Here is a 22,327-nt window from a genome sequence, read left to right on the forward strand (position 1 = left end):
TTCCCACTGCTTCTGGGTGTATTTGTACTTCAAGTCTATCTCCCATTGCGCAGTTGGGTTAGCAAAGTGTGAGTGTTGTGAAAACAGTCTATAACACATGGAGATTGTTTTACCTTTTAACTGTTTAAACTGGTTAATACACATACCTTCCTATTCTGTAATCGTGGTCTTAGGAGGACAGCAAAGTGTCACATTTCAGGAGGATATGTGGGTAAAATAGCTGCTGGAGGTGGATGCAGCTATCCAGGGTCTTGCATTAAAGATCGGTATCAGGCAGGGACGTTTTAGCCGCGAGGCAAACAAGGCATTTGCCTTGGGCTGCATTTTCCAGGGGGCCGCAGAGTGAGGCTGGGAGGCGGAGCCGAATATGATGTCATATTCCGGCTCCCAGCCTCACTCTGCGGCGCTCGAGGGAGCTGAGCAGACAGCTCAGAGGAAGTGCTCCCTCGCCAGCTGCCCGCCAGCGCTGCCCGACTGCCCAGCAGCCACTGGACCACCAGGGAGAAAGATGACCCCCCCCAGCATTCCAAAAGGTAAGGAGGCTGGGGGGGTTAAAGTAAAAAAAAAAGGGTTAATGTGAGTGAGTGTGTGTCTGTTAGTGAGTGTGTGTCTGTTGTAGAGTGTGTGTGTATGTGTGTGTCTGTTAGTGTGTGTGTGTCTGTTAGTGTGTGTGTCTGTGTCTGTTAGTGTGTGTGTGTGTCTGTTAGTGTGTGTGTGTGTGTGTGTGTGTGTGTGTGTCTGTTAGTGTGTGTATGTGTGTGTGTGTGTGTGTGTGTGTCTGTTAGTGTGTGTCTGTTGGTGTGTGTCTGTTAGTGAGTGTGTGTTTCTGTTAGTGTATGCGTATCTGTCAGTGAATGTGTGTGTGTGTATTTAGAAGACGGGGAGGGGGGGAAGGGGTTGCGTGGGGGAAGAGGAGGGGGGCGCCTGAGTTTTGTCCTGCCTAGGGCAGCACACAACCAGGATACACCACTGGTATCAGGTATGGGAGAGCCGCCAGCAGGGTTGCCAGGGATATGACCCCTGTCCTCACACATGCCACCCTTATGTTTGCCCCATATATTGAGAAACAATGCAACCTCCCTAAGACATGTTGGTATTGGGGGGCGTAGGTGTTTTGGTAGCCACATTATTGCAGAAACTGAATGAGGGGAAAGGAGGTGATTCTCCAGTTTTACCCATTGGGGAGGAATCTCCAACATTAGATGCGGTATATTCGCTGCTACCACAGTGGCATGGAAGTACGTTTGGAGATCGGGAAGGGCTGAGCTTAGGAGCTTTTATTAATTTTAGGTTCACCCTTGGTCTCTTTCCCGCCCACACAAATCTGGTTATGTCCCTTTATATCGACTTAAAACAGACCGATAGAAGTGCAATGGGGATCGTGCGAAATAGGTACATGAGTGTGGGCAGAGCAACCATTTTAAGTGCTATAATTCTTTCCGAAAAGGAAAGAAAAAATGTGTTCCATTTCTGTAATAGTGTCCAACAAGCATTCCAGGTTTTGATATAGTTAGCAGCATAGAGGTCTGCAGGGTTTTTCATGACTGTAATGCCTAGGTATTTAATTGTGTCTGTTCACCATTTAAACTGAAAGGTTCGGTGTAGGCATGAAAGGACACTCACTGGAATTCCCAGCAAGAGCGCCTGTGTTTTGCAGGTGTTTAGGGAGTAGTACAACACTTCCCCGTATGTCTAATCTAGTCTTGTCTTATCTTGTTTGGTGCCTGTTCAAGTCTTGCTTTGTTTCTAGTACTAGATACATATCTGCTGCAGAGCCTTCCTATCCAGATCCTGGGAGGTCTGCATATTTTCTAGTTCCTGGGATCTGCAGAAGCTGCATCAGGGCCCTGGTATGTTGCCACACAAACCCTGGTGCTCAACACCAGGGGGCGTGTGGTTTCCCTGCACCAGGCCTTGATTGTTCATTTCCACGAGGTTGATAGTGTCCTTAATTTCTTTTGTGGTCAGATGTGATTCGAGTCAATGGAATGGTGTCGAGGTATGACTGTATATCTTGAGGGGTTGGGTTGTGGGTGTTGGGATCCCTTTGTAGGTTGCATAGATTGGTATAACATTTTGCAAACTGTTCGCTTATTTTTTGAGGGCCCAATATTTTTCCATCCCTCTCATCTGTCAGGTGTGGTACCCTAGTAGCTGCTAGTTTATCTCAGAGCCTAGTTGCTAAATATTTATTTACTTTCCCATTCATGTGGTATGAAGTGGCTTTCAATCTGTGGAGGAAGTATGCTGTTTTAACAGAGTTAAGGGAATAGAGGCATTGGTACAGAACACCCAATTGCTCTACCAAGGCAGGGGAGGGGGCGGCTTTGTTGTCGGGTAAAGTCTTTTCGGTGAGCAGGGATTCAGTGAGTCTCTAGTTACCTTTACCCCTGAATTGATATGAGTCAAAAAGTTGGATAGTCACTGGGCAATGGGCTGACCAGGTGAAATCATCCACCTCACAGGTGGATACTTGGGATAGGGCCAAATTGTTTGCATAGAACGTGTCTATGTGCGTGTATGTATTATGTACTCTGGAATTAAATGTGTAGTCCCATTCAGTGGGGTGTGATGTTGGCCAGGCGTCATAGAGGCCATATAAAGAAGACACTTTGGTTATATTTTTACACACGGAATTACGTTGCCTCCCTGTCTGTAGGGTTCTATTTTGTTAAGTAAGGCCTGGAGGTAGTTCCTGGAGTCCATGTTTGGGAAGTAAACTGTAACTAGGGTATATTGGATCTCATTAAACAGGCCTTGTATGATTATAAATCTACCTTGCGGATCAATAAGTTTTCTTTGTAGTGTGAATGCCACATTCTTATGGATGAGGATTGAGACACCTTTAGTTTTAGTCTCTGACAATGCATGGAACTGTATGGGATAACACTTAGAGTACAGAATTGGAGTTTGCATTTTTTTTAAATGTCTCCTGAACACATGCAATATCCACTCCCTGTTTTTCAAAGTCTTGGTACAACAGTCTCCATTTACCAGGGGAGTTAAGCCCTTTTACATTAAAAGTGACTATTTTCATAATGTGATGGGGGTGGTGGTCGCATCATGACAAGTATAATAGGATTAATGACCCCTCGGGGGGGGGGGATAGAATCCTGTCTTAGATAGGAACAACAATTTATTTGTGTTACTAGTGATATAATGAGCCCTAGATCCGGGCCTAAAGCGTATAGTGTTGTGTACAAAACATGGATTTAGTGACCCAGTGGTAAGGGAGGAGGGGGGGGGGGGGGGGAAGGAGGCTAGTAGCCAACAGCAAAAAAGGGAGAGCTCACACATTGTGAGCTGACACTCTCTCCACTAGAGTGGCATGGATCTCGGAGGGGGGGTTTCCCTGGCAGAAGGTAGAGGGGCAAATGGTGGGCAACCAGACACATTACAGGATCATAACAGAACCAAACATTAGAAACACAATAACAACCTAGCATGAATGTAAAGTGCACTCTAAAGGTGGGTTCTGTGTGAGAATGTATTTATTTATTTTTGTTTGTTTTTGTTAACATGACAAAATGTCATCCTTTGACATGAGACCACTGTAAGGTTCCATATAGAAAGCATCTACACATATTCTCAGGCAGAGTCGTTATCTAGCCTAAGGCTCTGTAGGGGGTTGTAATTCTGCCATTTTGTTTTTGACCTTGGAGGTCCTTTGCCCAATCTCCTGCATTTCTTTGCAGATGTCCAAGGCCATAACTTGTATTTGGCCAGTGATCGTGGCTTGGAGAGTTGTGGCTAGTTCTGCCATCATGGCCCTCATGGTGGCTGTGGTAATGTGCCCATCGTCCTGTGATGGGGTTGGGGAGTTTGGAGGAGAGAAAGAGTTATCCCACAATCGTGGAGCGCCGCCATCTTGGGACTTTTCAAGGCCCTCTCTGATCCTCACGGCCGCTGCTTTCACCAAAAAGAAAGAGACTCTGTTGGCTTTTGCTGGTTAATTTTGTGTCTCTGGGACATCTTTATCTCTTCCCACGTAAGTGTCAGGTTTCCCGTTGATAAAATGCTTTTGTAATAGCCCCTCCGTCCTCACACCGCCGGAGCACTAGCACAGAGCACCCATGCGGCTCACCAGTTCAGCCACGCCCCTGGGTTATTTTATTTTTAATAGTCGGTTATTAAAGATTTTTATTTGGCCTTTTGTGGGGCTAAACATTTAGGAAAAAAAGAAGACAACTGAAGGTAAGTATATATTTTTTTACAGGTAATAAATCAATTGGGCCCCACACAACATCACTTTTAATAGGGTGAAGGGGGTAGGCATATTTGATTTTACTGGGAGTGGACATCATTTTTGGGGGTGTACAATGGCATGTCCACCCCCAATTATCAAAATTATAGCCCCCACTCTCTGTCCATAGGTGGAAGAAAGAGGGGGATATTAGGATCACCATGGTTTACTAATTAGAGTCCACACCCACTGACCATGGGTTGGGGCCAATGGTGAGACTAAGTCCTGAATCATTTATTTGAATTTTAGCCCCTATTTGCTGACTGAGAGTGTTTCCATGAGGGGTACACTATCTAAATTTAATTAGAGCCACACTGTGGGGGCATGGGTGGAGAAATTAATAGTGGATGGACAGCAATAAATGCAGAGTCGCTAGTCTTTTATTTCAGCGAGCAGTCACTGGCTGCTCACTGTTTAGCATGGTGACGTGGTATAGATATAAAACCTCCCTTGTACTAATACAGTGTACCACAGGTCGTTTTTAACTATTTCCTAGCACCAGCAGCCAGCGGACAAATAGTGAACTTTGAATTCCGAAGCAACTGATATGACTCCGCCATTGGCCATTTTAATTGCTTTGGGATTAGGAATTATGCTCAGAATTATTCTTTTCAACCCAAATTTGGCTGAATTGCAATTCTGCCAACATTAAATATCCAAGTCTGCTGATTACATCTAGGAGCAGGTTATGGAGATCCATCCATAAGGAACACACAAGTTACACTTCAGCTGGGTCCACAGGTACTATATCAAGACGCTATTGAAAATTACTAAAGAAGGAACAGTTGCTACTTTAAAAGCCACCAGCACCATCTAAACCACAGGCTCTCCTAATTGTATGTATTTTTTCATATGACTTGGACTTTTGAGGACAATGAATGTATCATACATCTACAGGATTCTTCTATATTTGTATGTAACACACTCACTCTTGCAGTTATGCAATGAATGTTGATGAATGAAAAATTGTTAATTCCTCTAACAGGTCAGCTACTTTGCAACCAGTTCCCTCCTTAGTGACAGAACACAGTTCCCATCTTTCTTCCGCACTGTCCCAAGTGATGCTTTCCAGTCAATGGGATTGGCACAGATGGTCTTACATTTTGGGTGGATGTGGATAGGGCTAGTGGCTATGGACAATGAATATGGTCAACAAGGAATACAGGTAATCAGAAAAGAACTAATTAAATCTGGAGTATGTGTGGAGTTTACAGAATACATCCAAAAGACTTGGCCTAATAACAATATTCCACATATTGCCCAGGTCATAAAGCGGTCAACATCCAATGTTGTAGTTGTCTTTTCAACTGATATAAGCTTCATTCCTCTTCTTGATGAGATATTGAAACACAATGTATCCCAGAAGATATGGGTGGCTAGCGAAGCCTGGGCAAAATCAGCATTCCTATCTACAAGCACATATTCCAGCCTTCTTGCAGGAACCCTAGGATTTGCCTTCTATAGCGGCGATATCCCTGGATTTCATGAATTTATCAAACAAGTCAGTCTCACTGAACCACCAAGAGAGGCATGGTATACAATGTTCTTGGAGGAACAAATTGGTTGCCTATTAACAGATCTTCAGAACTTTGCATTTCCCAGGAAGAAGCAATCACGGAACTGCACAGCAACAGATGAAATTGAAAACTTCCAGGTCTTACTGAATAATGTGTCTAATACAGCAATATTATCCAATTTATACAGTGCTGTGCATGTAATAGCTCAAGCTTTGCATGACATGAGCTCTTCCAAAATTGGAAAAGGGTTTTTCATTAATGGAAACTGTCCTGATAACTGGAGGTTTCAACCATGGCAGGTAAGAAGTCATATTGCTCATCAAAATTGCATCTAGTTAAAATTAAATTTTAAAGTGTTAAAAAAATGTGGCAAAAGCATGTTATAGTTTATGCAGGCAGGGGACATATTTCTTGTTAGTCATTGTCTTCCTCACACCTTCACAAATATTATATTGTGATATTATGAGTGTCTGTATGTTTATTTTGTTATATGTATTGGATTTAGTTTGTTGCCATAAGTTAAGTGTAATACTAGTCTTGAGTTAAAATAAAGTATTGTGTGTTAGTTTCATTGGGAACTGTGTGTCCTGTCTGGTTTATTCATGGATCTAAGTAACAGAGTTTTCTGACCTGTAGGCTGGCTGCAGTGGTCCCGGATAGCCGGAAAAAGTTAAGAAAAAGCTAGGCCACAAGTGCCTTTGTAAAGACAGTAGTTGGACACAGTAGGCAGAAGTGTTGATACTTGCTTGGGAGAGGAACAGAAGATATCTCTTTCCAGGCAAGTATCATCCTCTGTGCCTTTGCCTTTTCTTCAATTGCATTCAAATTACATTTAGTCAAGAATACAGTGGTAAAATGCCAGCCAGGATTAGTTTATTCTAAATGTAGGAAGATCATAATGAAATATATATATATATATATATATATATATATATATATATATATATATATATATATATATATATATATATATATAGTCACCTTATTAAAATACAGACCTAAGACTCCATATAAACATCACAGAGTTAAGTGATCATATCTGTAATGTAGTATGGTAAACCTGATTAAATTGTTATTAAATAATTGAAGATTATATTAGCTTTAGTGTACTAATAATCTTAATTTTAGTAATGACAGGAGGCGAATATTTGCATATCTTTCTTTACTGAAAACTCCAGCAGCATAGAAACATAACAACCAATCAGAAAAAAGTTATGATGCCCATAAAAGGCCCTGTTTATGACATCACTTCCTCTTTCTTTGAAGCGAAACAACAAATAACAACTATAAAACATAATCATATTAAACACCAACAGTTCAATAACATAATAGAATATCTAACTCCAGTAGTTCCGTGATGTAGAGGTATGGAAGGTGAATCTTTGTCTTGTTGAGAAGACGTTCACACTGCAAGAAAAGAAAAAGGTGAAAGGTCTCTGGCGTGATAATTTGTCCGCATACAATAAACATTAAGAATCTGACATAACATTGGATGCCTGAATGGGTAACAAATCAATATATTAATTCTAAATTAATGTTATTTAATAAATATATACACAACAAGGTACATGTCTAATTATTCACCCTGTACAATCATCTCAAGATACATGTCTAAGTATTAAACATACAACCATATATTGTACATGTCTTCCTGAACATAAAAGACGTATTCTGTTCAACTTGAGTAAGACATGGGAGGGATCCTATAGGGCGGGAAATATTCGCCTCCTGTTATTACTAAAATTAAGATTATTAGTACACTAAAGCTAATACAATCTTCAATTTTACCACATGACAGGAGGCTTCATATTTGCATTTTTAAAGCTTCGAATTGACTAATGTGAAGGAAGCATGAGATGTTTGCCAAAAGTAAAACGTCCTAAATGTACTCTCAAGGGTCCAATCCGCGCAGCACCAAATGTCGATTAGGGAGGCGCCTGCCGTTAAGGCTTGGGAGGCTGCCGCCCCTCTGACCGAGTGTGTTCCGAAGCAAGGTTCAACGCCCGCTAACAATAATAGCCAGCGGACCCATCTAGCCAGTGTTGTCGTAGACACCCGTCCGTGAGGCCTTACGCAAGAAATCAGGAGTTGACCCATCAAATTAGTTCGAAGGGGAGCTGTGATTTCTGAATACCTCATTAGTGTCCTGACAACACATAGTTTGGGGTCTGTCCCAAAATACGGGTATGCCACTGAAGATGAATCTGATTTAGTTCGTCTTGATATGGAAAAGTTAACTCCTTCCGGTGTGAGAGAGAAACCGTCCACATCGAACGCTCTAACGTCTGCCACCCGTCGAAATAAGACAAGGCATAACCAGAGGGCCAGTTTGGTTTTGAGATGTTTCAGCGACAGATAGGGAATGGCCGGACAACCCCTAAGGAATTTCAGCAACACATCCACCTGCCAGAGGCGTGAATACTTGGGTGCTGGGGGTCTCGTTAATTTGGTACCCCGCAGTAGCCAACAAATCAGTGGATCTTGACCTACTGGTCTGCCTTGTACCGGAACGTGTGCCGCCGATATGGCAGATCTGATCACATTGAGGGATCGATATGATCGTCCCAGCGAGAACAGATGAGATAGGTAGTTAAGGATCAGTGAGACAGGGGCAGTAAAGGGATCAGAATCAGGACTGACCAGGATCCCCTGAAATTGTCCAGGCCACTAGCGCCAGCTGTCCTTCCAGGACTAGGGAATGGGCTTCCCCTCGAGGTCCTGTCAGAAGTAGAGGGAAGGTAGGGAGTAGTAGAGGGTTTTCATGAGACATCTCCAGGAGATCCGGGAACCATGGTTGGCTCTGCCAGAGGGGTGTTATGAGCAGGAGCGATATCTTGTGCGTGCGTGTGTATCGAAGCACCCTTGCTATCGTGGAGAATGGCTGGCCACGTTTGCAGGGATTCATCCACCGCTTCGAAGTTCGGATCCAGAGGAAGAGCCAAAGATCGCTTTGCCAATCCAAGCTTGTATGTGAAGTAACTACCATCGAAATTCCATCTTCACTTCTGCTGACAGTGGGATCCAGTGGTCGTATGAGTGACCGGTGCGTAGGTATCTCGCCTTCAGTCGTTGCATGGCCCTGTAGTGTAGTGGGTCCGGGAATATCGCTTTTATGGAGGAGGAGAGGAGTCCCACAATCCGGGCGAGTATCCTGCGAGGAATCGTATCCAACCTTAGAGCAAGTCTGATATCTTTCCTTATAGAGGCGATCTTTGCAGTAGACAGATGCAGAACGCAGTTCTCCAAGTCAATGTCGAAACCGAGGAACTGGCCCGACTCAGAGGGAGAAGTGATCTTTGTCTGTGTAATACAAAACCCATGGATTCCAGAAAGTGAGCGACAAATTTTGTCTGCAATCGTAGCCTGGATGCGCAAAGGATCAGCAAGTCTTGCAGGTATACAAGACATTGCACGCCCAAATTCTCGGATGCGTGCCCTCGCTGGTTTCAGTAGCTTTGTGAGCACCACAGAGTCGTAAACTGCCATGTTTGTCCTCTCCACTGGAATCGGAGGAAACGTCGGCAGTCTAGGGCAACGGATACTGACAAGTATGCGTCCTTGAGGTCCAGATGTGTAAACCAGTCGTTATCGCTCAGGAGGTCTTGTAGAAGATGAATTTCCTCCATCTTGAAGTGTTTGTATACCACGTAGGAGTTCAATTGATGTAGTCTCCTGGCTTCTTCTTGACCAGGAAAATATTGCTGAGGAAGCCTTCCCCTCCGGTGCATATTGAATTGCGCCCTTCTTGAAGAGGGTGCGGATTTCCTTGGCCACAAGGCGTTACTGTTCCGCCAGCATGCGTATTGGAGGTGAAGGGGCAACCTGAACGGCTGTGATAAAAAAAACTCTATGACGTAGCCTTGTACTGTCTGGAGAACCCAGGCGTCTTTGGTAATTGTCTCCTAATTCTGTAAAACAGAGACAGGCTGCGGTCATAAAATTGGAAACAGTTAGGTATGTAGGGGCACTCACTAGTAGAGGAGCAGCCGCGGCCCCAACCTCTGAAGCCTCTGGTTCTATCCGCGCCTCTGTAGGATGAGGTACTTTGTGTAGTAGATGGGAGAAATATGAGGACTGTGTATACGATCTGGAACCTGTCGCCCAGAAGCGGCTGGTGGCTCGGTTACGCTACCGACCAGTCCTCCCAAAAACACCTCTCCCCGTAGGGGTTGTGGAAGACTTGTTTTAGCGAGGTTTGGGCTTAATTTAGTGTGGTGAATAAATTCACGTGTTTCTTGAGTTCTGCAATGAACGCTTCGTCAAATAGTAGGCCTTGTGCTTTTGGACCAAATTATTTCGTTCCTAAGTCGAAGAGTTTGTTGTCGATGCGGACCAGTGCAGATTTGCGTCTTTCAGCGCATAGTGTGTCATTTGCGTTGCCCAGGAGGCATATCGAGCATTGCGCCCATTCTCTGATGGTGTTAGGGTTGAGTTGTGTACCCTGGTGGAGCGCCAGATCCGCAAAATAGACCATCTTTGCAATTAGTGTAAAACCAAAAAAAGAGAAGTATATACACTAGAGGTGAAGAAAACGTATAGCTGAAAGTGATCCCAGGTGTACTTCACAGCCACCTAAGAAAATATACACATATACAAAGAAGTGGAAATCACCCAGAATACGTATAGATACAATATATAATAGAATGACCTGTATTTAGGTAGACTCTCCAGGCATATGCTCTGTGTGAATAAATCAAATAGCTAACATAGCGTAAAATAGTATGTAATAAGGATGTGAAATAAATGTGATATGAATACACTCACAAACGGATGAGGTAATCAGGCCTTTCACCCACTCAGGGGTATTTGATGAGTATGAGATGAGATGTAATGTCTTCCAACCAGATATGTGAAATAAGAAGATCAAAATATAGTGAAGTACGTATAAAATAATGTATAACAAATTTATTGGTCGCACTTACACTTAAGAAGTATAAAAACAGCGTATCTCCAAGTTAATGTACACTCCTGGATGGATGTTTCCTTCAAAGTCACCACAGTAGGAGTTAGGAGCAGCAGTAAGTTACAGCAAAATGTAAAATAAACACACATAAATAAAAGAATGTCCACAAGGGGTTAATCCAACGCGTTTCGTCCGGTCAAATGTTGGACTTCTTCAGGGATGTACGCCAGAGCTGTATGCACGTTTTTTAACAATCAGGCTTATTATAGAAGTGTGTGGGGCCTGTCTCCTTAAGGTCTGCAGCCGCAGGACCCTCGTGCATTCGGCTGGGGTTCATCCCAGGTGGTGTGCCATGGTAACCCAGAGGACACCCACATTATAATTATTGGCACCTTACAAGCATTGCATGCATATCTGGGGGTCGCCTCAGGTGGTGTGACATGAAAAATTACCCCGAGGACACCCACGTTCAATATGTACACTAGGTACAGTAAATATAAATATATGTATCCCTGTGAAGGGTACTCTGCAATACACTTAGTTTCCTTTAATGATTTGCATGCTCAAATATCCAGCAAGTGGATTGGTAATTAGTTCATATATGTGAAACCGCCAGGCAGTGTAAAACACTCATCACCAGTACATGGAGCAGTTTGATATAGTGAGGGCAATCCTGAGGGAAAGTGTATTGGAAAACTGACAGGTAGTGTTACACATTCATCATAAGTATATTTGGTGATGTTAGATTTATAACAGTGAGTAGCAATCCTGAGGAAAAGGCAACACTAAAGGTGCAGATCGAGTGATTCTCTGTAAAGCAAGAGGGAAGGCGGCCGTCGTAGATCTCGTGAGACACAAGATCCAAGATGTCTGCTGTTCGCGCGCAAATGTCCGCAACGGTGAAAAAAAAACGCCCCGCCCTCCCTCCACCCGTCCCCACACAGTCCCAACCAGTGCCGGAAAATGAAATACAAGGAGAACAGGTCCGCGGAACGCGTGGGGCACGGGCAAAGGAAACAAAACTGCTACAGGTAATGCACCAGTATAACAGAGGACAGTGAGAAAACAGTCATGGATACAGTATAAGTCAAGGAGGGACAGGTATAGGAGCAAGAAGTATGAAAGTAAACACGAATATAAATAGTCTGTAAAAATGAGGTTACACAGGAGAGGCAAAATACTCTGACCTGTTGTAGGCTGGAGTAGCAAATAAAGAGGAAGTGATGTCATAGACAGGGCCTTTTATGGGCACCATAACTGTTTTCTGATTGGTTGATATGTTTCTATGCTGCTGGAGTTTTCAGTAAAGAAAGATATGCAAATATGAAGCCTCCTGTCATGTGGTAAAATTGCCAACAGTTATACATATGGATTAGATCTCAAAGATATCAGACTTCAAAAAGATAACCCTTTCCATTTACAATATAACACTACATGTAGTACTTGATTACCTTAAGGACAAGGGGTTTGTTCGGGTATACATTTACCATGTTATTAAGTAAGCATAAATTCACAAGTATGACCAAAATGACCCAGGAGGTTGCGACAAAGTCTCACAATGATATTATAGTGAGAATTTGATAAATACCCTGACATAATCATGCCTTGTAAATCAACCTTAAATAAGAAAATAATAGTTTTCATTAATTAAACGTCACAGTACTCACTCGGGAAAGTATTTTGAAGAACTAATTTATGAACTAGTGAAAATGTCCTCAGACAAGCTTTGATGACTAGGTTTGAAACTCTTCAAAATCCCTTGGTAGCACTGAGGAAGCTGACATGGTGGGTGTACTAAGTGGGAGTACAGCAGATCCATCACAAGGCTCAATGTCATGATTTGAATGACTAGACGAGAGCAGAAATGACTTCCCATAGGTGGTCCTTTGTAATATTTTGATATATTTTATGATATATTGATATACTTGTTAGAAACAAAAACATTTTATCTGAAATGTTATATGAAAACATTTTTGAAAAAAATATATATTTTCAAAGCTTATCCAAAAATATTACATTATTTAATAAGCGTGTCCAACAACATTAATTTGAGGCCATAGTCATTTCAGTCACATTGTTGAATAATAGTAAGTTGCTTTTGCAATTGAGCGGATATTCATGATTAAGATATTGATGTGGTGTCTTTGCAGTTGCTGCACTACATGAAGAGGATTAATTTCAGCCTAAGCAGTGGAAGGGATATGTTCTTTGATTCCAATGGGAACCCTCCTCCGGCATATGATATTGTAAATTGGCAAATGGGTCCAGAAAGCACAATGAAACATATCAAGGTGGGAAGCTATGCAACTTCATCTCCTCTAGATAAAGTCCTCTTCATAAATACAAGCATGATACAGTGGGCTACTGGTGAGAGAAAGGTGCCTAATTGTGTAGCTATAGCTTTTTTATCTCCATGTACAAGTGATTCCCAAACCTGTCCTCAAGGCACCTCTACCAGTCTCGGATTTAGGGATTAACAACAACTGGGTAATCCCTAGATCCTGGACTGATAGGGGTGCCTTAACCCCTTAAGACCGGCGGACGTATATTTACGTCCTTTTAAAAGCGTCTCTAAACGCCGCAGGACGTAAATATACGCCCGCCGTTTTTTTTTAACTTACCCGGTCGCCGGTGGTCCCACGCCGGCGATCGCGATTGGGGGGACTCCCAGAGAGCCCCCCCGCGGCAGATCTTCCTCCTCCGGTGTCCCCCGGTCATGTGAGAGTGAGGTCCTTGCGAGGACCTCACAATCACATGGCCGGTATAGCTGGCTCAGGCATTGCCAGCAGGGGGAGCAACTGTAATGACAGTTGGTCCCCCTGCTGGCTGAAAATCAAATTAAAATTAATTAAATAAGTGTAAAAAAATATATATATACTTAGATCATATATATATTATATATATATATATGATCTAAGTATATATATACACATATACACACACACACATACACCGTCTAGGTGTATTTTAATATTAATATATATATAATTATATATATATATATATTAATATCAAATTACACGTAGACTTATACTGATTAAATATATATATAATTATTGTTATATATATATTTATAAATAATATTAAAAAAAAATATGTAAATACGTAAAAAAATTAAATAAACAAAATAATTAAAAATAAAATATTAAAAAATATATAGATGTGTTTTATTTCGTTCTAACTGTATTGTAATATTAATATTGTAACGGACCGTTTCAGCAGACAAGGGGTTAAAATCCGTTTAGGCGATATGCCCCTTTCTGAGAGACAGGCACAGCTACTGCAGAACACCACACTCCCGAACTGGATACAAAATAGCACTCCGAACTGGAACCTCACGAATAGCTGCTAGCAGACGAACAGGAAAAGCAGACAATCAGCTTAAACTCCTAGCAGTCAATCTCCAACAGTATACAGTGAATCCCCCCAAGAACGAGACAAGGCTCCGTGTTGAAGGTCAAGCAGTGGTCTGAGGTGCTGGGGCACCCAGCCTGGTTTTTATTACATGAGTACACATACAGGCCACACCCAGGGGGAGGCATAAAATAACCAATGACATAGATGTTACATCCCACACATCCCCTCCCCTTAGTGTGACACATAATCCCATTATGCATACAGTTCAAAATATACTTTTACACAACTTTCATAACTTTAAAACCATACACCACATTCACATAAAAATACATATTCACAATCAATCCATTCGGGGGAACAACATACTCAAAAATTGCATGAATCAGACCAGGGGTTCAAAAGTTAGTAAAAGTATCTTTTGGGCCCTGGCTTGCAGCATGGCAAAATCTGGCTCAAACAGAAGAAAAACATCCCCACAATGCATCCCGGTTTCCTCCCTTCTGCCCTGGAGATAATTGGAGAAGTAATCCAATTATCCAGGACTAGAGGCAGACTCCATTAACCACATGGTTGCAAAACGACATAAAACACTTTAAAATACATAAAGTCACATTTTACACATAACACACAGACATTTCACATATCCCCAGATAGCTCAGGTCTGAGTGCACATTATTAGGTGAATGGCACTCAGACCAACTGAATACAGTTTGATCGCCATAGAGCCAAAGGCTTTAATCACACGAATAGGCTCCATGGCATAGCTATTTGGGTTACCACAGCTCACACAGGGCAAGTACCAAATTACCCCACTGTATTTAAAGGGCCAGAATGAGTGACATACACTCTGGTATGGCCGCATACTGTTTTTAAAGGGCCCAATCTCCCAGGGCCATAGTCCAAAGGCAGCAGGCGGGCAGCCAGGCTTCTCCAATGCAATGTGGCGAGATTGCTCTCGTCACATCTCTCCCCTTTTCCAAACAGACTAACAGGGTATCTGACCTCCTGCCGGTCAGTGCCCTTGTTAGTCCAGCAGCCCACCCACAAAACAGAAACAGCAGTACAGCCCACCCACAATAACTGGTTACTACACCTGGGTAGAGGAGAAATTTGTCCATGTCCAGGTGCCTCACCATGGCTGTGTGGGGGACTGGTAGGCTGCCTTGGTGGGTTGCTGAGTGGGCAGAGACCAGCGGTACTCTGCCCTGATGCCAGCACTACCACGGGAGTAGTCTGGTTGAAGCCTGGTTGCTGGAGACCGACTGTCTCCCCTTTAGCTGCACTGCTCTGCTGCTGGAGACCGACTGTCTCCCCTTTGGCTAAAAAGCCCTGTCGTGGGGGGGCAGGACCGACCATCCCTACCCCCTGTGTGGTAAGTGCAGAGACCACGTCCCATCTGCACCGGTGGGGGGCTTACAGTCTCCCCCTGGTACCTTAAGCTGCCGCTGGGGAGAGGGGGTAATAGGCTCCTCTCCCAATAGAACACTCTGCCGCTGGGGAAAGGAGACTGGGCTCTCTATTCCCTGCACATCAATGATCCGCTGCTGGGGAGAGGTGGTAGCAAGCTCCTCTCCCATACATACTTTCCGCCTTTGTGGAGGGAGACCGACTGTCTCTCCTCCCAATACAGTGTCCTGCTGCTGGGGAAAGGAGACTGGGCTCTCTATTCCCTGCTGGACACTCTGCCGCTGGGGAAAGGAGACTGGGCTCTCTATTCCCTGCACATCAATGATCCGCCGCTGGGGAGAGGTGGTAGCAAGCTCCTCTCCCATACATACTTTCCGCCATTGTGGAGGGAGACCGACTGTCTCTCCTCCCAATACAGTGTCCGGCTGCTGGGGAAAGGAGACTGGGCTCTCTATTCCCTGCTCATCAATGATCCGCCGCTGGGGAGAGGTGGTAGCAAGCTCCTCTCCCATACATACTTCCATCCTCTGTGGAGGGAGACCGACTGTCTCTTCTCCCAATACAGTGTCCTGCTGCTGGGGAAAGGAGACTGGGCTCTCTATTCCCTGCTGGACACTCTGCCGCTGGGGAAAGGAGACTGGGCTCTCTATTCCCAAAAAATCACGCTGCTGCTGGGGGGTAGGACCAACTACCTCTGCCCCCTGTAACTCAGCTTGCCGCTGGGGAGGGAGGATGCTGCTCTCCTCTCCCTGCACTTCACACTGCCTTCCCGGCATATCACTCTGCTGTTGGGGGGTAGGACCAACTACCTCTGCCCCCTGTAACTCAGCCTGCCGCTGGGGAATGGAGACTGGGCTCCCAATTCCCTGCAGGACCGGTGGAGAGACCTCGGTCCCATCTCTACCGGCCACCTGGGGTTCTTCCCAGTAAATCTCCACAATATCTTCCCAGCGGAATGGGTCTGGATCTGGGTCTGTCACTTTACTGTCCTGCTGAGCCTTCCCAATGGAGTGGAAGAGATCTCGGTAGTCCTGCTCCAGTTCCCACTCCCTGGTTGCTAGGTGAAGCAGGTCTTGCCCTACCTCATGGGGGTCATCCCAGTCATGCCTAGCCTCCCTTGTGTAGAAAATATCCTGAAGTCTGGTCTGCGCAGGGCTCCCGAAGTCCGTCTCTGCAAAGGACTCCCATAACAAGCCAGGACCATCAAACTCCTCTCCCTCTGGCTTGTCATGCTCGGCTGTCCAGGGTATATACTGTGCCATATACCACCAGAGTGCCTGGTAGGCATCTTCCAGCCAAATCTCCTGCCATACTCGGAGCTCCAATTCCTTCATCCATTCCTCCAGGGGCTGCTCTCCCAGGAAGGGCATCCGCAGGGCCACTTGCTTCTGCAACCGCTGCTCTTCACTGGGGAGACTCTCACCCCGCTGGTATTGTACATCCAGGGCCTGGTACCAGATGCTTTTCCTTAATGCATCCCGGCGATCCAGGTCCTCCTCCTCGTATAACACTGCTGGTTCCATTCTGTTGCTTTTAGAGTCGCTGTACTGGGACATGCGTTGCCCCCACTTCTAAATCCAAAGAAATTGTGTTTCCTGTAGCTGTTCTTCTGGCTGTAGGAACGATCCCGCCGCTTGCCACCAATTGTAACGGACCGTTTCAGCAGACAAGGGGTTAAAATCCGTTTAGGCGATATGCCCCTTTCTGAGAGACAGGCACAGCTACTGCAGAACACCACACTCCCGAACTGGATACCTGGAACCTCACAAATAGCTGCTAGCAGACGAACAGGAAAAGCAGACAATCAGCTTAAACTCCTAGCAGTCAATCTCCAACAGCATACAGTGAATTCCCCCAAGAACGAGACAAGGCTCCGTGTTGAAGGTCAAGCAGTGGTCTGAGGTGCTGGGGCACCCAGCCTGGTTTTTATTACATGAGTACACATACAGGCCACACCCAGGGGGAGGCATAAAATAACCAATGACATAGATGTTACATCCCACACATCCCCTCCCCTTAGTGTGACACATAATCCCATTATGCATACAGTTCAAAATATACTTTTACACAACTTTCATAACTTTAAAACCATACATCACATTCACATAACAATACATATTCACAATCAATCCATTCGGGGAAACAACATACTCAAAAATTGCATGAATCAGACCAGGGGTTCAAAAGTTAGTAAAAGTATCTTTTGGGCCCTGGCTTGCAGCATGGCAAAATCTGGCTCAAACAGAAGAAAAACATCCCCACAATGCATCCCGGTTTCCTCCCTTCTGCCCTGGAGATAATTGGAGAAGTAATCCAATTATCCAGGACTAGAGGCAGACTCCATTAACCACATGGTTGCAAAACGACATAAAACACTTTAAAATACATAAAGTCACATTTTACACATAACACACAGACATTTCACATATCCCCAGATAGCTCAAGTCTGAGTGCACATTATTAGGTGAATTGCACTCAGACCAACCGAATACAGTTTAATCGCCATAGAGCCAAAGTCTTTAATCACACGAATAGGCTCCATGGCATAGCTATCTGGGTTACCACAGCTCACACAGGGCAAGTACCAAATGACCCCACTGTATTTAAAGGGCCAGAATGAGTGACATACACTCTGGTATGGCCGCATACTGTTTTTAAAGGGCCCAATCTCCCAGGGCCATAGTCCAAAGGCAGCAGGCGGGCAGCCAGGCTTCTCCAATGCAATGTGGCGAGATTGCTCTCGTCACAAATATATATATATATTTATATCAAAATACACGTAGAACGAAATAATATATATATCTATATACATAATATTGTCCAATGCTTGCACTCCTGTAAAGATGTAGGTATAGCCCGGTGCTTGTCAGCAAATTTTATGAAGATCAAAGGTAGGAAAAGCACTCCAAGGACTTCTTTCAATGTAGAAAATAAGTACATTTTATTCGGCAACTGCCATAAAAAAAAGGATCCTGACGAAAGTCCTGACACAGGACTGAAACGTTGAAGTTTTTATGGCAGTTGCCGAATAAAATTTACTTATTTTCTACATTGAAAGAAGTCCTTGGAGTGCTTTTCCTACCTTTGATCTTTATCTATATACATAAATATATATACGTATACATCACTATATATATACCTATATATAAATAAAAATATAAAAAAAATATATATATATATATACGTATATATACACATATGTATATATATATACATATATTAATTCTACACATATATTTATGTAATAATTTTACATAATTAGGTATCCTAATTAATTACAATTAGCGGGACCTGCCTGACAACCCATGCCGAAAGTATAAGGAATTTAATTTGCTAGCACTATATTTAACCCTATAACTTTCCAAGACACCATAAAACCTGTACATGGGGGGTACTGTTTTACTCGGGAGACTTCGCTGAACACAAATATTAGTGTTTCAAAACAGTAAAATGTATTACAACGATGATATCGCCAGTAAAAGTGACGGTTTTTGCATTTTTCACGCACAAACAGCACTTACACGGACGATATTACTGCTGCAATACTTTTTACTGTTTTGAAACACAAATATTTGTGTTCAGCGAAGTCTCCTGAGTACAACAGTACCCCTCATGTACAGGTTTTATGGTGTTTTAAAAAATTACAGCGTCAAATATAAGGCTTGTGTTTCATTTTTTTCACATTAAAATTCGCCAAATTGCTTCCGTTGCCTTTATGACCCTATGGTAGCCCAAGAATGAAAATTACCCCTATGATGGCATACTATTTGCAATAGTAGACAACCCAAGGTATTGCAAATGGGGTATGTCCAGTCTTTTTTAGTAGCCACTTAGTCACAAACACTGGCCAAAATTGGCGTTTTTTGCATTTTTCACACACAAACAAATACTAACGCTAACTTTGGCCAGTGTTTGTGACCAAATGGCTACTAAAAAAGACTGGACATACCCCATTTGCAATACCTTGGGTCGTCTACTATTGCAAATGGTATGCCATTATGGGTGTAAATTTATTTCCTGGGCTACTATACAGTCTCAAAGGCAACGTAACCAATCTGACGAATTTCAATTTCAAATGTAACACGCTATATTTGACCCTGTAACTTCCCAAAACACCATAAAACCTGTACATAGGGGGTACTGTTTTACACGTGAGACTTTGCTGAATACAAATATGTGTATTTTATTGCAGTAAAAGCAAACAGTATTATGACATTGACAGTTAAAATGTCTTGTAGAACTAAAAAAATAAAAAAAATCTTATTTTATCCCATGTTTTTCATATTAAATTATGTTTCATAGCTAAATATTTGATATTAAATGAAAGCCCTGTTTCCCCTGAATAAAATGATATATAATAAGGGGGGTGCATTTAATATGAAAGAGGTGAATTACGGTTTGACAGACATATAGCGCAAATGCCAGGTTTTGTTTACATTTTGTTTCGTTCACAACTTGTACATTTGGCTGCGGTGTTAAGGGGTTAAAGACTGGTTTTGGGAACCACTGCCTTATATTATTTGGAACATCTCTATATTATTTTTTACAAATCTTATTTATTTTGATGATATTTTTTTGTTTAATTTCTTATTTTTACTCTACAGTTAGCTTGCATTTTTTTTGTAAATGTTGATGTGCATCCTTCAGCATTCCTCACATCTGTTTTTTTGCTGTTGATCCCAAAAAAGACACACAAAAAACAGTTTGAAGATACTTTTCCTATTTAAACTAATGCTGAGCTTGTGCTCTAGTATTCCAAGACTTATTTATTACTTAACTGTTAATGCATACATTTATTAAATACTTTGTTTATTGTTTAAATGAGTGAACAAAGTACTACTACAACAGCTAAATATAAAGGTTATCATGTAAAAAGTAATTCACCTCTATCCCATTGGTTAGTGTCAATCAATCTCTTATCTCAGTGGCAGCATCAGAGTTTGAGGTGCTGTGAGAGTTGAGTATTTTGTCAAACTTCTCAAAAACAGTTTGACTGAAACACCTAAAAACTCTTTGCATCATAACTGTTACAGTAAAATGCAGTGTCTGGAGGGTCCTCTTAAGATGTAAATTCTCAGATTAGAATGCAAATCCATGTATTTTTATAAAAAATAAAGAGTTACAGATTGCAACCAGCCAGAGAAAGAAACAAAGGCACATAGTACCATATCATTATATCACTGTAAGATATCTGAAATGTGCATATTCTTGTGGTACCTAGAGGAAAACTTAGTTCATATTTACCTGTATAAAAATATTTCTTAAGAACAGTAGTGGTTGTTTTATCCTCAGATTCCGCCCTCAGTTTGCAGTAAGAGTTGTCAACCAGGGTTTAGAAAGGCATCAATCAGAGGAAAACCTATCTGTTGCTTTGAATGTATCCCTTGTCCACCAGGAGAAATTTCCAATGAAACTGGTAAGTAGAGCATGAAACAGCAAAACACAATACAGAGAAGACTAACATGATTTCATAATTCATTGTTCTCTCTAACCCTAGATTCACTGAAATGTTTTACGTGTCCATGGAATGAATGGCCAAGTATTCATAAAAATAGCTGTTTTCCAAAGTACATTGAATTCCTCTCATACGAAGAGCCTTTAGGTATTACTCTCTCATCCACCAGTGTTACATCTTCCATGATTCCTATAGCAATTCTAGGGTTACTGGTATATCACCGGACATCTCCTGCAGTGAAAGCTAACAATTACACTCTCAGTTGTCTTCTTCTGGTATCGCTGTCACTTTGCTTCCTCTGTTCCCTGGCTTTCATTGGCTATCCACACTTGGAGAAATGCCGTCTACGACAGGTGACTTTTGGCATGGTCTTTGCACTCTGCGTTTCATGTATTCTGGCAAAAACAGTTATGGTAGTAATTGCTTTCAGGGCCACAAAGCCCAGCAGCAGCTTAAAGACGTGGGCCAAGCCAAAAGTGTCTTATCTAGTTATCGGTCTTGGTGTATTCATGCAGTTTTTAATCTGTATCTGTTGGCTGGCTTTCTCTCCTCCTTTCCAAGAACACAATTCTAGCTACAACTCTGAAGTTCTTGTGGTTGAATGCAATGAAGGTTCACCCACAGCTTTTTGGGGAACTTTAGTATATCTTGGGTTTCTTGCCCTAAATAGCTTTCTTGTTGCTTTCTTGGCTCGGAGACTTCCTGGCAACTTCAATGAAGCCAAATGCATTACTTTCAGTATGCTGGCTTTTCTCATTGTATGGGTATCTTTTATCCCAGCCTCACTAAGTGCCCGTGGAAAGTACACTGTAGCCATGGAGATTTTTGCCATTCAGTCGTCAAGCTGGGCAATTGTCTGTTTCATGTTTGCTCCCAAATGTTATATCATCTTATTACATCCTAATAGGAACATCAAAAAGCATCTAATGAGTGACACTAATAAAGTAAAAAAAAATCGTTATAAGTAAAATGGAAGAAAAAACAAATCTAAATGTATTTTTACTTCTACAAAAACTGTTATCATTTTTTGTTATATAAAACAGATTATCATCCAGATGTTCATATTGCTAAACAGTCAGCATTCCTTGATAGTGTGACCATTGGATATTAAAATAATATTGGCAAATATATTTAATTAACATATGTATGTTCTTTATCAATGGTTGATTTCATTCTGGGTGTACGAGGAAAGTTTGTTACATTTGGTAGGTTTTTAACTAATTGGACTGGACGCAAGTCTTTTTTCAGCCTATATAATTATATGACTATGTACTATTTTCTGAAAATAATGTAAACTACACCTGAATACATCGAACTCAGATCTAAATTGCAGGCCATTTACATTAGTTAAAAATCCTTAATTATTTTTAAACAAGTGGTTGTGCAGAAAATATGTTAAAAATAAATAGACTAATTTGGACTACTTAAATCATCTAGATAAAGTC

At 42.4% G+C, this 22,327-nt stretch overlaps 1 protein-coding gene across 1 annotated transcript in view; it reads left to right on the top strand.

Annotated features, from left to right (window-relative positions):
* The window catches only part of LOC134601893 (extracellular calcium-sensing receptor-like), a 49,943-nt gene extending 27,964 nt beyond the window's left edge, over positions 1-21,979 (top strand). The window contains exons 4-10 of the mRNA XM_063446398.1: positions 3,696-3,948; positions 4,923-4,984; positions 5,229-6,059; positions 12,814-12,954; positions 20,720-20,843; positions 20,925-21,826; positions 21,926-21,979. Of these exons, the coding sequence (XP_063302468.1) occupies positions 3,696-3,948; positions 4,923-4,984; positions 5,229-6,059; positions 12,814-12,954; positions 20,720-20,843; positions 20,925-21,826; positions 21,926-21,979 (2,367 nt within the window). The remainder of the gene's footprint in view (positions 1-3,695; positions 3,949-4,922; positions 4,985-5,228; positions 6,060-12,813; positions 12,955-20,719; positions 20,844-20,924; positions 21,827-21,925) is intronic.
* Positions 21,980-22,327: the final 348 nt, after the last annotated feature.

This window comes from Pelobates fuscus, chromosome 3, assembly GCF_036172605.1.
Source record: "Pelobates fuscus isolate aPelFus1 chromosome 3, aPelFus1.pri, whole genome shotgun sequence".
In the NCBI taxonomy this organism is placed as follows: Eukaryota; Metazoa; Chordata; class Amphibia; order Anura; family Pelobatidae; genus Pelobates; species Pelobates fuscus.